Here is a 13,372-nt window from a genome sequence, read left to right on the forward strand (position 1 = left end):
TTAATTTAATTTAATTTGACATGAAATGTTTGAAGAAGTCTTTCTGCTTTTACTCCACCACGTTTTGGGAACAAATGTTGTGTTTTATGCGGTAGATGATGTATTTGAACCCTTTGAAGCATAGGCATGAATTAATTGCCAGAAATTATATATTTTATTTATTTATTTTGAAAAAGGGGATTATTGAACCTTGTGATGAATTTAGAAAAAATCTTTATTATTGTAGGTGTTTTAATTTATGTCATATTTGCTACATCTGTTTTTTTAATTTATTTATATTTAGCTATGTATTTCTTTAAAATGCATTGTGCAATTTATTTCAGTTTTTGAGGGGAAAATCACTCTGATGATGATGAAGCCTCAAAAACTAATTCAAACGTGATAATCCAGTGTTTGTTTTTTGTTTGTTTTTGATTGATTGGATTATTACAGATACCCAGCAACACACAAGCAATTAAAATAATCGCAGCTCAACATTAAATGGTGCCATTTTCCATAATGACTTTTGGTACTTATTATATATTTTGATTTTACAACGTGCAGCATGAAGACTCTTAAACAGGATTATAACTTACATTAAAAGTTCTTTTTTTTCACGTTTCCACAATTATTCAACGAAAAATTATGTTTCATCACTTTTGCAAGAAAATCGTGTCCTTTTTTTCTGTGCTGATTCCATTTCCGATTAAATATTTGGATTCGTCCTGTGTCGCTCCATCCTGGAAACGCCCCTGCGTCCGTGATCCGCGTCTACGAAGTACGACATCAGTAGGCGGTGCTGGATTTTACACAGTTTCTTCGGCTGCAGCCGGTTGTAGTTGTGGCAAACTGCCAGTATTAAACATTAAGCTGGTCGAAAGCTTGCACGACGACCTGTTAACGATTCTCTCCCCTGTTGGTCATGCTCAAAATTCCCCCTGATTAAGCGAAGTGAGGCGGGCACCTGTGGACCACGTACAGCTGTTTTGACATCTGGAATCATCAGGTGAGTGATTTGAATGACCTAAGCCAGACATTTAACCAGGTAAAGGAAGGAAAAGAGTTTACTTTATGACAACCTGTGTGGACCTGTGCACACCTGTTAGACAGGTCAGGCTTCAGTTACAAACCTGCCTGCCTGCAGGGTGGGAGTAAAGTAGGAGCACTCCCAAACAAGCATGTTTTACACGCTGCTTCAGTGGAGTGTGTGGAGTTGTGTATGCTTTAAAGAAACACAACGACTTACGTTAAAGTTGTGATTTCAGTGTGTCAGTAATTCGGAGGGATTTGAGTGTTAAAATTAAAAAGGTTGCATTAAGCATTGTTTACTGGCAGAAAATACCTGAAATGTATGTTGCTAAATCATTAATCAACAGTAGCCTGTGCTTGTTTTTTGTGCAACTTACCGTTTTTCCACTGGAAAGTATTAAAAAAAAAAAAAAAAATTGAAGAGTCCACATTGTTCTTTGCACTTGAACATTGTGAGCTGTTCTGTGCACTTCAGAAAATTGCTCTTGCTCTTTGATGAAAATCAAGGTGATCTCCTACTGTGACCATTTAGCCACAATGAATAGGGGGGTTGTAATAGACGTAAATGACTCCACAAGGAGCCTTTAGTCATATCCAGGTATGCGTCACTGCTGGAAGCAAATGGTTCAGCCACAGTATTATGGTCATATCCTTTCATTTAAGAGTATCATAGCACAATAACGTAGGATATACAGTGTGTATCCTGTACATTAACTGTGACGTAGTAGTGCTGATAGTAGTTAAACCTAAGCCTGATCTCACAGGGAACCTTTCCATTTCTTACTGAATCAATCTTGCCCAGAACAGATGTGAAGGCAGTGACGCCAGACTAATCTGATTATCTCTCGGGTGAGAATGAGCGAGAAGGCCGCTGGAGTGCAGATCATCAGTGAAGTGCTCGCAAGGCTGAATAAAGAGGATGAGGAGGAGAAGCTGACAGATGATGAGGAGTCCAGAGTGTGTGGTGTCTGTGGAGATCTGGCTAATGGTTACCACTTCAATGCCTTGACCTGTGAAGGCTGCAAGGGCTTCTTCAGGTAAAGCTCTTCAACATTTAATAACATCATGAATCAAGCAATAAATGGCTGTTTAAGGGCTTTTAGAAAACAAATAGTCCAGCTTTTATGTTTGCTGTATCTAGAGTTTCTCTCATGTTTTTAATTATATTTAGAAAAAATTTTGTCATGAAAAGAATCCCTTGTGAATGTGAAATGACAAATTAGTGATCTTCCTTCCGAGGAGCCAGACTTTCTTGTAATCTTTTAAAGTGGTCTTGAGCAATAGTTCTCCAGTCTTCCAGAAGGTCTTCCAAAAATTTTCTTTTGACATTTGCTGCTTTCTCAGTCATTTTCACTCACTCAGTTTTTGTACCTGATGAGCATAAAAGGCTCCTGGTTGAACTCAAACCAGTGTTTTGTCCATACATAACTAATAACTTAGTTCATCTAATAAGAAATATTAGATGAAAATTTGGCATATCTCAGCAGTGTGTCCTTAAGAATTTTCAGTAGAAGTAGAAGACAAAAGAAGAAGTGGCAGGGTTAGAAAAACTCCATCATCTCCAGCAGATGAACAGTTTCTAAAAGTCATGTCCTTGAGAAAGAGGAAAAAATCCAGCAAAGACCTGACACAGAGAGACACAGAGAGATGCATCTGGCCCTTCAGTTCATCCATCTGCTCTTAAGGGAAGAAAACATGCAGAAAAGGTGGAGGTATTCCAAATTACACAAGAACTGGACTAAACATCAGTGGCAACTGGTCTTGAAATTTGTGGCTCAAATCTCTGTTAATAGGTCAGGAGAGAGGTACACAGCAAGTGCAACATATTTAGCTTCATACCACAGTCATTAGTAAAACATCCAGTGGTGTTGGGAATCTTGTCAAAATTAATATAATTATGAACACAGAAAAATACCATCAGATTGCTTTTACCATCTGGAAAGCATCTGATTGGCATCCGCTTCATTTTTCAACACAGTGATGCCAAACACACTGTAATGTAATAAAGAGTACAGGCAGTCATTAATACTTTTTTTTTTTTGGTGGGGTGGGGGATGTTCATGGCATTTAATTGGCTGCTTATATTGTAAATTTTTAATATCATATAAAGTGAAACCACATTTCGGATCTTTTTTTTTCATGCCCAAAAAGTACTTTTTAAGTAGTATTTATAAGTTAATTTGAATTCAGTTCACCTGAATTCAGCACCTCTGTACTTTTAGCACCCTGTCAACCAAATAAACAGACACGCGATCGTGAGGACCGGATATACACACATACACACAAGCACATTCTCTATACTACATTTATACATATACTTGCATCTTGCATAGTATCTATATACATAGATATATACATAGATACAGTGACTATCTTGCTTTCATAGGCTCAAAATGTGAAATAAGCTCGACACCATCTGCTCTGCAATCTGAAGGCCACCTCAGTTCACTGTGACCTGAGTAACCATGAAGTTGTAGGAGGTTGTAGGATGTTGAATTGTATTCTTTCTGTGGCACATGCAGGTTTCAGAAGACTAGATTGTGACTTGTTGACCTAGTTAGGACTGGTGTAGTTGTGTTCTGAATAAGTTGAACTCTTTTACTAGGACGGCTCACAAACAGGAAATGACAGTGGTCTAGTCTGCTCGTGATAAATGAAAACATGATTTACTCTGAGTCAGAAGCTTGTTATGTTTGAAATGTGTTGTAACTACGTAACAGATATATTAACTTTAACACTAATCACATTTTCAGTTTTCCTCACATTCAGCTGTAAAACGTTTAAAATTATCTGACCTTTTGTTTAAAGAGTTTATACAACGAGAAGCTCAAGATGTCTGTCAGATAGGAAGCTGTGTGTCATCAATGTGTTATCATCATCATCAATCACTGCGAGCCCAAATACTAGAGTTTTGTAGTATTGAAGTTAACCATTTATTTTAATGGCTTTTATTTTGATTTTTAATTGAACATTATTATACTGTTCACCATATATGCTCTCTGAACTGTCTCATTTAGAAGTGTGCTCAGTTTTGTTTATTATTTGACTTCTTTAGGCCAAAGTATTCTTTATATAAACCTCACTTTGCTGCCACCAAAGCTCTCTCTGTCCCTGTTATTCAGATGGGCTGCTGTCGGTGAGCTGAGTGGTCAGATAACATTCAATTTCTGGCATAAAAGGTGGTGTCAGTGTGATATTCTCATCTACTTTGGTTCTTAATTTGACCTTCTCTAATTTCAACACCTTCACAAATTAAATCCACACAGTGCACACAGTACAGACAGTTCATTAGGTACAGGTTGCTAGTACCAGGGTGGTCTCCTTTTGCCTTCAGAACTGATTTATTTCTTGGTGGTATAGATTTAACAAGGTGCTGGAAACATTCCCCAGAGATTTTGGTCAATTTTGACATGATAGCATCACACAGTTACTGCACATCCATGAGCTCCCAGACCACCTCATCCCAAAGGTGCTCTATTTTACTGAGAGCTTTTTATTGAGGGCATTTGATTACAGGGAACTTGTTGTCATGTTTAGGAAACCAGGTTGAGATGATTTGAGTTTTATGATATGGTGCATTGTCCTGTTGGAAGCAGCCATCAGAAGATGGGTGCACTGTGGACATGGTCAGGCACATTACTCAGGTAGGCTGTCATGTTTAAATGATGCTCAGTTGGTACTAAGGGCCCCAAAGTGTGCCAAGAATATATCTTCCACCCCATTACACCACCACTACCAGCCTAAATGGAGTGGAGATCCATGCATTCATGTTGTTTACACCAAATTCTGACCCTATCAAACAAATGTTGCGGCAGAACTTGAGACTGCACATTTGTTGTGCAATTTCAGTAAACTTGTGCAAATTGTGACTCATTAGATATTTGCATTAACAAGCAGTTAAACCTAAGGCATGAAGCTGTTATTTTGTGAGTGGATGTTTTTCATTTCAGACGTAACATAAAGAGGTCAAACCAGCTCCGTTGTCCATTCCTGAATAAATGTGTTATAACGAAAAACAGCCGCCGGTCTTGTCAAGCCTGCCGCATGCGCAAATGTCAGGCCATTGGCATGTGCAAAGACAGTAAGTAACATCTAAAGGCTTTTATACTTAATGTTTAAGTCACTGTAGGAAGTGTGTGGTATTATAAAAGGTGCACCCATCAGTTTCTAGAATGCTTGTTATCATTTTGCATGTTTACATCATGTCATACAATAAATTGATACACATAATTTTCATGCCTTGAGAAGAAATTATGAATCAGATCAGGTTGTTTTATGCTGACATGCTTGACATAGTAAATGCTTGTATTTTTGTGCTTGTTCAGTGGTCATGTCTGATGAAAAGGTGCAGGAGAGGAGGGTCCAAATCAAGAAGAATAAGATGCTTAACTCCCCAGTGGAGCTTTCATTCCAACAAGAAAAACGTATTCAGGAACTGCTCTTTGGTCACCGCAGCACATTCGACTCAGCATTTTCCCGCTTCAGCAGCTTCAGGGTGTGTGAGTGAATGCATGCAGTTTCAGCTCTTCATCATTGTTACGACCCGGCTCAAAAGCCGCAACATAAAAAAAGGAGACGAATAACAGAGTGTGGGTGAGAAGAGGTTTCATCCTAAAATGGAAAACCAGGTTGGCTAAAATGGCTGGTGCCACCAAGGCAAAGACTAGTGCACTGCCGGAAAGCTTGCCTCAGGTATGCTTTTATCCACACCTGACTAGGTGTGGCCAATTAGCACCAGCTGAAAACACTGAGACGATTAGAAGCTGCAGAGGGACGTAACACCTCCTCCCTTAAAAGGGTTCCTCTAGGACCCTTAAATTTATTAAAAGCCCCTCTGAAGCCTTCAGTTCCTTATAATTAAATAAATAAAAGTTAAAGCTAACAGAAGCACAGTGTTCACGTTATAGTTGGCATCTCTAAGCATGGATGGGCATGAGGATTTGAAGTTGCCACACTGAACAGACAAAAAGTAACATGTGACCAACACAAAGGAGCACAACAGTCACAAACCCAAAATGATTACCTGATCTGCTACAACACAAAACCAAAAGTAGCAACAAATAATCACAACTACGTGATCTGTTGTCTCCACCACACAAACAGTCACATACAAGTGGCCCTATACCACAACAAGTTACTTTAATCCAAAAAGTTCAGTAAATCAAGTGTACTAGTGACCAACCACAAACTGGAGAGCTATGGCCACACAATGATCACATCAAGGGTGGCTCAGCACCCCACAGTGTTATTGCCATCACCTGGCCAACAACACTCACAAGTGATCCAACAAAATAGCCATATTCCCCACAACACTAAAAGTCACAGCACAAAACACTCACCTCACAAGGATCTCATTAGCATCCATCCACTCTGACATATGCACACACAGGGTGTGCACACAATGCCAACTTAAAAACAGCCTACCTGCCTCAGCTACAGACCATAATCAAGAATGGTCTCAAACCTCCTACCAAGTTTGGTGCCACTGATTTACTATGTGCAACTCCCAGCCTAAAACACTAAAAACAACAAAACCCTTACTTTTCCTACCCTAGTCTTCAGTGGTGTACCAGGCTCGAGGCAACTTTAAACGCGAACTCGAGAGCAGGCAGCAGACCAGAGATATAGTCTCCTACCAAACTCTGAAGCGTACCCCCACCCAGGATGGGTGGGGGTACGCCCAATCATCATCTTTGTTTTAACTTGTGTAATTGATCTTTGATTTTTTTCAGCCTATGGACCGAAACATCCTTCCTGTGAATACGCACAAGCAGACGGCAAGCAAGCTCTTTAACCCTCTGACCGAGTGCCCTAGAAACGGCTGCAGCACTGCGAGTAAATCTACCACCGAGCCCACATCATCGCCATCTGCCACCTCATGCTCTTCATCCTCCTCCTGTTTCCACAGTTCCATTAAAAAACAAGAACACCACATACGGAATGACGTCGAAAACAGATGTGTTTTCACTGCTCTTCCGCATGTGGCCGACCTCACGACTTACATGATCCAGAACGTCATTAGCTTTTCCAAAAGTCTCCAAGACTTCCGGTAAATGTGTACATCAACGGATATTTATATTCAGTCGGCACGTTTTCGACACTTGATGTCAAACTGGTGTCTTACAGGTCTCTTACCATGGGAGACCAAATATCTCTGCTGAAGGGAGCCACGTTTGAAATAATGCAGATCCGCTTCAACATGGTGTTCAACTCAAAAACGAGCACATGGGAATGTGGCCATATTACATACTGCATAGATGACGCTGTACGAGGTAAGACTTCTTACAGTTGGATGGATTAGATTAGATCAGATTAGATTAGATTAGATTAGATTAGATTAGATTAGATTAGATTAGGTGAAGTCAGACTGTCACTTAGAGTGGCCACTTTCCTGAACACTTGTGACAAAGCATCATTTAAAGAGAGATTTAAAAAAAAAATTCTGAACAAAGTCAGTCAGTGGGACTTGACCTCCAGACCTGAAAAATGAGACCTATGCACAAGTGGCAAAAACTGCAGTTCCTCTAGGTGCCACTTGAGGCTGGCTCAAAAAGCAAGTCAGTTCCCAGACTCCCACGTTAAAACTGCCAACCAGTTTAGCAAGTTTACAACCTGGTACAAAAAAAAAGTTTTGGCTTCTGTGGATAGTTTCCTGCTTCATGTGTTCTGAGGTGAGAGGTTTTAACCACTCACTCACCTTAATAGTTGAGTTTGTTGAGTTGATTGATACCTGTCCTGGCAGTGATAGGTGTCTGGTAGGCTTGATACTACTTGCAGTAGCTAATTGTGATGTTGTATCATCTGGAGCATTTTTAATAGTTTATCTGACAATTATTATGGCTTGCTGTGTGTTTCAAACCATCCCAGAAGAGAAGAGCATGTCCTGGATAATCCTCCTTTCTGACATGTAAATTAGAAAAGTTGAACTTCATGTTTTATACAATATGGCCTAAAATGAGCAACTGACTCTACACACTCAGGAAAATCCAATGTTAGGCTTATTGCTGAATCTAAATAGGTGTGAATGGTTGTTGCTCTCTGTCTGTTAGCCTTGCGATGTTTGGTGTAACCGTCCACTATTTCATTGGCACCTGGAATAGGCTGCAGCCCCGGGGTGAGCCTGAGTTGGATAAGCATGATGAATGAATGAAGCCTCAAGTGGTCATTAGAGGAACTGCAGTTTAGTTTTTGACACTTGTTTTCTTCATTTGTCTCTACATTTGACGCTGCTTACCAGAGGATAGTGGAGGATTAGGCCTAATTAGCTCCCTAATCATCTGCTGTGTTAGCAATCTCGAGGTGCTTTTTGGTGCTGGCAAAGACTGCAGCAGTGTATGAAAGCTTTTGCTGAAAAAAGTGTGACAATGAGTGGCTGTGCAGTTTAAAATGCTGACGTACTCCAAAGAGTGTGAGAAACTGCAAATGTAGGTGCAAATTCTTTGAGTTCTCACTGTGTTTCACTGTTCATAAAGATGGACTTAGTGCTTATAACCAAGTCAATATACAAAAATACAAAATGCATTCAGTAATGGAGACAATTATGGTCTGTTGTTGATTGAATTGGAGTAACTCTGAGGTGTGTGTTGTCTGAGGACTCAAAGTAACGTCCCTGATCACAAATTCTGTACACCTGATTAAATAACATGTAACGTGTACTGAATGACCTTTGCCCCCGCAAAATGTTTTTTCACTTGATGAACACGTTGAGTCGTTATTCTCTGATCTCGCTAGTTTTTTGCTTTTAAACTATATGTAACGTTGCAAACTGTTATTAAACAGGAGTAAAATGAACAAAGAGAAATTTGACGCTCCTAACATGCATGCACATGTTGCACTTTTATTTTTGAAGCAGTCAGACAACAGTCAGTCAGTAACATGTCCAGTCTGTTATCACTCTTGTCACATGTTCTCACACGGTGGTGTAATATGACTCCTTAAGAAACACTCACTGCAATGCTGTCAAACTGGTTTTTACTTCTTTCGATCCAAAGTGCTTCACAAACGCGCTGTCTGAAGGTTTCCTTTTACTATTAGACAAACAGCTCTTAGGAATAAGGAATTCACACTGAGCACTAGGTGAAAGTTGAGATTACAGGGAATATAGCTCTGTTTAATTTTCAAGGTGCTGACCTGCAGTTTTCACACTGGATAAGGTGTGCAGCTACAAATATCCATCACAAAGGTGTTTGCTCTTCATGCTACTTTACTTGCGAGTTAACTGCTCAGACTGACCTATAAGTAGGTCACACAGAGAACAAACACTAAAAATAGCACTTCCTTGTTTTTTTTTTTTTAAAGGAATGAAAATACACATAAACCATAAATGACATTTGAACTACAGGGGTCTTTGGTATAAATGCTTTTATAAATACTTTGTATTTTGTTTATAATCTGTTAGATATTATTTTTTTGGGACTGGTGCAATCTGTCTGGCAAAGCCAAGTGGAATAACTGTACCTTTATTTCATCCACAACAACAGAAATCAGTATAAAATGATGTCTGACTGATTCCAGTCAACACACCAAGGATATCCCGACTATTCCGCTGGCTTTTAGTTGTCTTTATTGGTGCAAATTCCTTTCACCGTTTCAGTGCTCCTAGGCTAACAGCATGTCAGTTACATTTATAAGCCTTGTGTGTTGGAAAAACTGTAGGGAAGTTGTGGCAAATCACCACCCCTGGTTTTTTTAGAACTTGTGCAAAAATAGTTTTGCAAGAATGTCTGGAAAATCCTGCAGCATGTTCTTGGAGCGCATATCTGACTGGCATACGTGTTTTGTGTATTTGGTGAATATTTACTGTGTAGCTGGTAGTTTTGAGCTCATCGTTCTCCCTGATTTTTTTTTCCTTCCTAATTGTGGATAATTCTGCATGAATGAGCTTTTAGATTGTGGTTTGCCTGTACATGTGTTGCACATTTTCACACATAAATCCCTGCCAGAATCACCTTGATGGTAGCTCACTCGAAAGTGGGAACTAAACATATCCATTTGAATCCGTTTCTTGGAGTGTGGAGAAAAGTGGGAACAGATCAGACCTCAGTGGCCCTCAGACTGTCCTTCCGTATCTGTCCTGCTCCTGACCCGTTTTCCTGTGTTTTCCAGCGGGATTTCAGCCATGTCTGCTGGAGCCTCTGTTCAGATTTCACCACACCCTGCGCACACTGGGCCTACAGGAGGAAGAATACGTTCTCATGCAAGCCATGTCTCTGTTTTCTCCAGGTGATGGTCGTTCTTCAGCAGTTCATCCCAGTCCTTGCTAGGACCAAATCAATAATTAACCAACCCTGTAAATATTTAAACCCTACAAACAGTGTGCATTTGTACCCAGCCCAAAATAAAAATGCATTCTCAGATTTTCCTCAGGGCGAAGTGGCTTCAAATTAAAAGAAATTTGTTTTTTACTTGATTTGCCAGACCGTCCAGGCGTGCAGCAGCACAGCTTGATTGACAAAGTTCATGAAAACTTGGCGCTGACGCTAAAAACCTGGATTGACTGCAGGAGAACAGGTCCAGAGAAACAGTGAGTGAAATGTCAAATTCTCGCCCCTTTCCAGTCAGTGTGAAATGTTTTTACATACTGCAGTTATTGACTTTTCTATTGTATTTCAGCCTGCTGTATCCCAAAGTGATAGCCTGCTTTACAGAGATGAGAACAATGACTGAGGAATACAGCAAACAGATTCTACAGATCCAGGACATCCAGCCTGACACCATCAGTCCTCTCATAATGGAGATGGTCAGTAAAGGCTCCTGTAATGACTTATGAAGAGTGTGCTGTACATGAGCAGCACAAGCACTGTTAATGGGGACGCTTAAATGAAAGTATCCTATTGTTATTTTACATGTGTCGAAAGAGTGAAGACTGGACTCGGGAGACAGACACTATCTCTACTTTTAAGATTAGGCTTAAAACTTTCCTTTTTGCTAAAGCATATAGTTAGGGCTGGACCAGGTGACCCTGAATCCTCCCTTAATTATGCTGCAATAGACGTAGGCTGCCGGGGATTCCCATGATGCATTGAGTTTTTCCTTTCCAGTCACCTTTCTCACTCACTATGTGTTAACAGCAGTGTTGGTCAAGTTACTTGAAAAAAGTAATCAGTAACTAATTACTGATTACTTCCCCAAAAAAGTAATCCCGTTACTTTACTGATTACTTATTTTCAAAAGTAATTAATTACTTAGTTACTTTTTAAAAACACGATTTACAACCTGAATAGGTGATAAAGCAATAGATCTTTCAGCCCAATTCTACTTTTTCTACATAATCCATCATACAAAATGTAATCAAATGGAAAAGTCTCTTTTTTTTAACTTGTTTTATTAGTTTTAATCTTTTAACTTTATGCATCAAGCAAAGATTTAATTATATGCAACATTCTCTGACTTGAATAAATTAGTTTAACATTTAAACCTATTTTCTACACATTCCAGCACATAAAATAAAATATTTTTTGTGTTTACACTCACTCTTTCAAATAGATGCAAGTAAAACACAGCAGAAAATAAATAAAGTCAAAGACTCAGCGGTCCTGTTGCTCTATTTTCACCTGTAAAGCAGGACTGCGGTAGGCGGAGGTTTACCCTGGTGCAGGTGTGCCGCGGTCAGTTGAAGAATCCGCGAGTTTCTCTGTGAGTTTCCCATTACGTCATAGCGCACTCGGTGCTTGCTTGGAAGTTTAGGGGGTTTTTTTCGCTGTAAAAAGTTTTCTTCCCACGCACGATGGACGCTAATATTTTTGTCACTTTTTATGGAATCAAACTCAAAGTAAGGTCAGTACTTCCACGCTTTAAACGCTGCACGCTCATACTCTCTCCCGCAATCGATATGTGATCCATTGTTGATCTGCACACAGCTGTTGTCACTAACGGCGCACTCGCTTACGTCACTGTCGTGAGACATTCTCGCAAAAAATCACGGTTTTAGTAACGCAGTAACGCAGCGTTCCTACGGGAAAGTAACGGTAATCTAATTACCGATTTTGCAATAGTAATCCCTTACTTTACTCGTTACTTGAAAAAAGTAATCAGATTATAGTAACTGCCCATCTCTGGTTAACAGACCTCTCTGCATCGAATCATATTTTATCCTGTCTTCCTGTCTCACCCCAACCGGTCGCAGCAGATGGCCCCGCCCCTCCCTGAGCCTGGTTCTGCCGGAGGTTTCTTCCTGTTAAAAGGGAGTTTTTCCTTCCCACTGTCGCCAAAGTGCTTGCTCATAGGGGGTCATATGATTGTTGGGTTTTTCTCCGTATCTATTATTGTGCGATCTACTGTACAATATAAAGTGCCTCGAGGCGATTTTTGTTGTGATTATATAAATAAAATTGAATGGAATTGAATTGTCTTAAATATTGACAGGACAAAAATATATAGGTGAGAGGGAGTGAACGAGTGTTGTCAGTGTTGTGACTCCGAAAAAGCTGCTTTTTAAATGTAGAATTTTGTTGTTGGTCTAGTTTTGTGCTTTTGGTGCCTTAATGTTCATTTATTGTAAACCGTGATGAATGAAAAATGCTTGACATGAGCGTTTCTGATGGCATATAAAGACAAACACTGCCCCCCTCTGGCCACACACAGAAAAACAGATTCTCTGTGAGGCTGATCTGCACTGCAAACATCTGGACTGTCCTGAAGTTTTGTTGATCACTTTTGATCTAATGGATTAAATAAACACGCCCCAAGGGAGGAACTTTTTATTTTGTCAGTTCTTTGTCCACCTTAATTTGTGATGGCAGACTCGAGTCTTCTCTTTGCACTAAGGAGAACTTTTTTCATTATGTGACTTTGAGAGTTGAGAGTTTTGTTCTTCAAGATTTCTGTGTACAGTACCCGGCAGTTGTTCCATTTGATTCAGATTAAGCAAAAGGACACAGTTTTTTACTATTTTTCTTTCAAGAACTAAGAACATCCAAAGCGATTTTCAGCTATTGCCTTCAGATCATCATTAAAGGGCAACTTTTAATGGGTTTGGGTTGAACTTGAAACTGGCACTCTAACTGAAATCCTTGGATTTACCTGGCACAGAATACCTCCACATTTGTTTACTTTTATTTACTATAGACTTTGTGATTCACTGTTGATGCTTCTGTTATCTCTGTGCATCATGTTGTAATAAAGATATTCTTTTTTCAAACACATTTATTTTAAGCCAGTGCATCATTGAACCATTAGCAAGGTTTCAGACTCTTAATATGTAAACATAAATCTGTGTGAATCTATATGATCATATGAGTTTTGCCATGCTGGTTTTGTAATATACACAAAAAGACACTCACTAAACACTTTAACAGATATGTTGTGAAAGTATCAGGCTGGTCATGGTTTGTTCTTCAGAGTTGACCTAATTCTTTGTGGCACA

General features: G+C 39.6%; 1 protein-coding gene across 2 annotated transcripts; it reads left to right on the forward strand.

Moving 5' to 3' along the window:
- Window positions 1–112: 112 nt before the first annotated feature.
- Window positions 113–13,151, forward strand: nr1i2 (nuclear receptor subfamily 1, group I, member 2). 2 transcript variants are annotated; one of them, XM_026145768.2, is made up of 9 exons: window positions 113–985; window positions 1,811–2,045; window positions 4,959–5,089; window positions 5,334–5,503; window positions 6,741–7,057; window positions 7,135–7,280; window positions 10,114–10,230; window positions 10,426–10,531; window positions 10,621–13,151. In XM_026145768.2, the coding sequence occupies exons 2-9, from the start codon at window positions 1,864–1,866 to the stop codon at window positions 10,775–10,777; spliced, it is 1,326 nt and encodes a 441-aa protein (XP_026001553.1). In that variant the 5' UTR covers window positions 113–985; window positions 1,811–1,863; the 3' UTR covers window positions 10,778–13,151. The 2 variants fall into 2 exon arrangements, with proteins under 2 accessions (XP_026001553.1, XP_026001552.1); XM_026145767.2 differs by having other exon boundaries at window positions 1,816–2,045.
- The last annotated feature ends 221 nt before the right edge of the window (window positions 13,152–13,372 follow it).

Source organism: Astatotilapia calliptera, chromosome 16 (genome assembly GCF_964374335.1).
Source record: "Astatotilapia calliptera chromosome 16, fAstCal68.1, whole genome shotgun sequence".
Taxonomy (NCBI): Eukaryota; Metazoa; Chordata; class Actinopteri; order Cichliformes; family Cichlidae; genus Astatotilapia; species Astatotilapia calliptera.

Coding starts and splice junctions, on each gene's coding strand:
- nr1i2 (XM_026145768.2), top strand. CDS start 1,864: ATGAGCGAGAAGGCCGCTGGAGTGCAGATCATCAGTGAAGTGCTCGCA. Junction 5,090..5,333: donor CATTGGCATGTGCAAAGACA/GTAAGTAACATC, acceptor GTGCTTGTTCAG/TGGTCATGTCTGATGAAAAG. Junction 10,532..10,620: donor AGAACAGGTCCAGAGAAACA/GTGAGTGAAATG, acceptor ATTGTATTTCAG/CCTGCTGTATCCCAAAGTGA.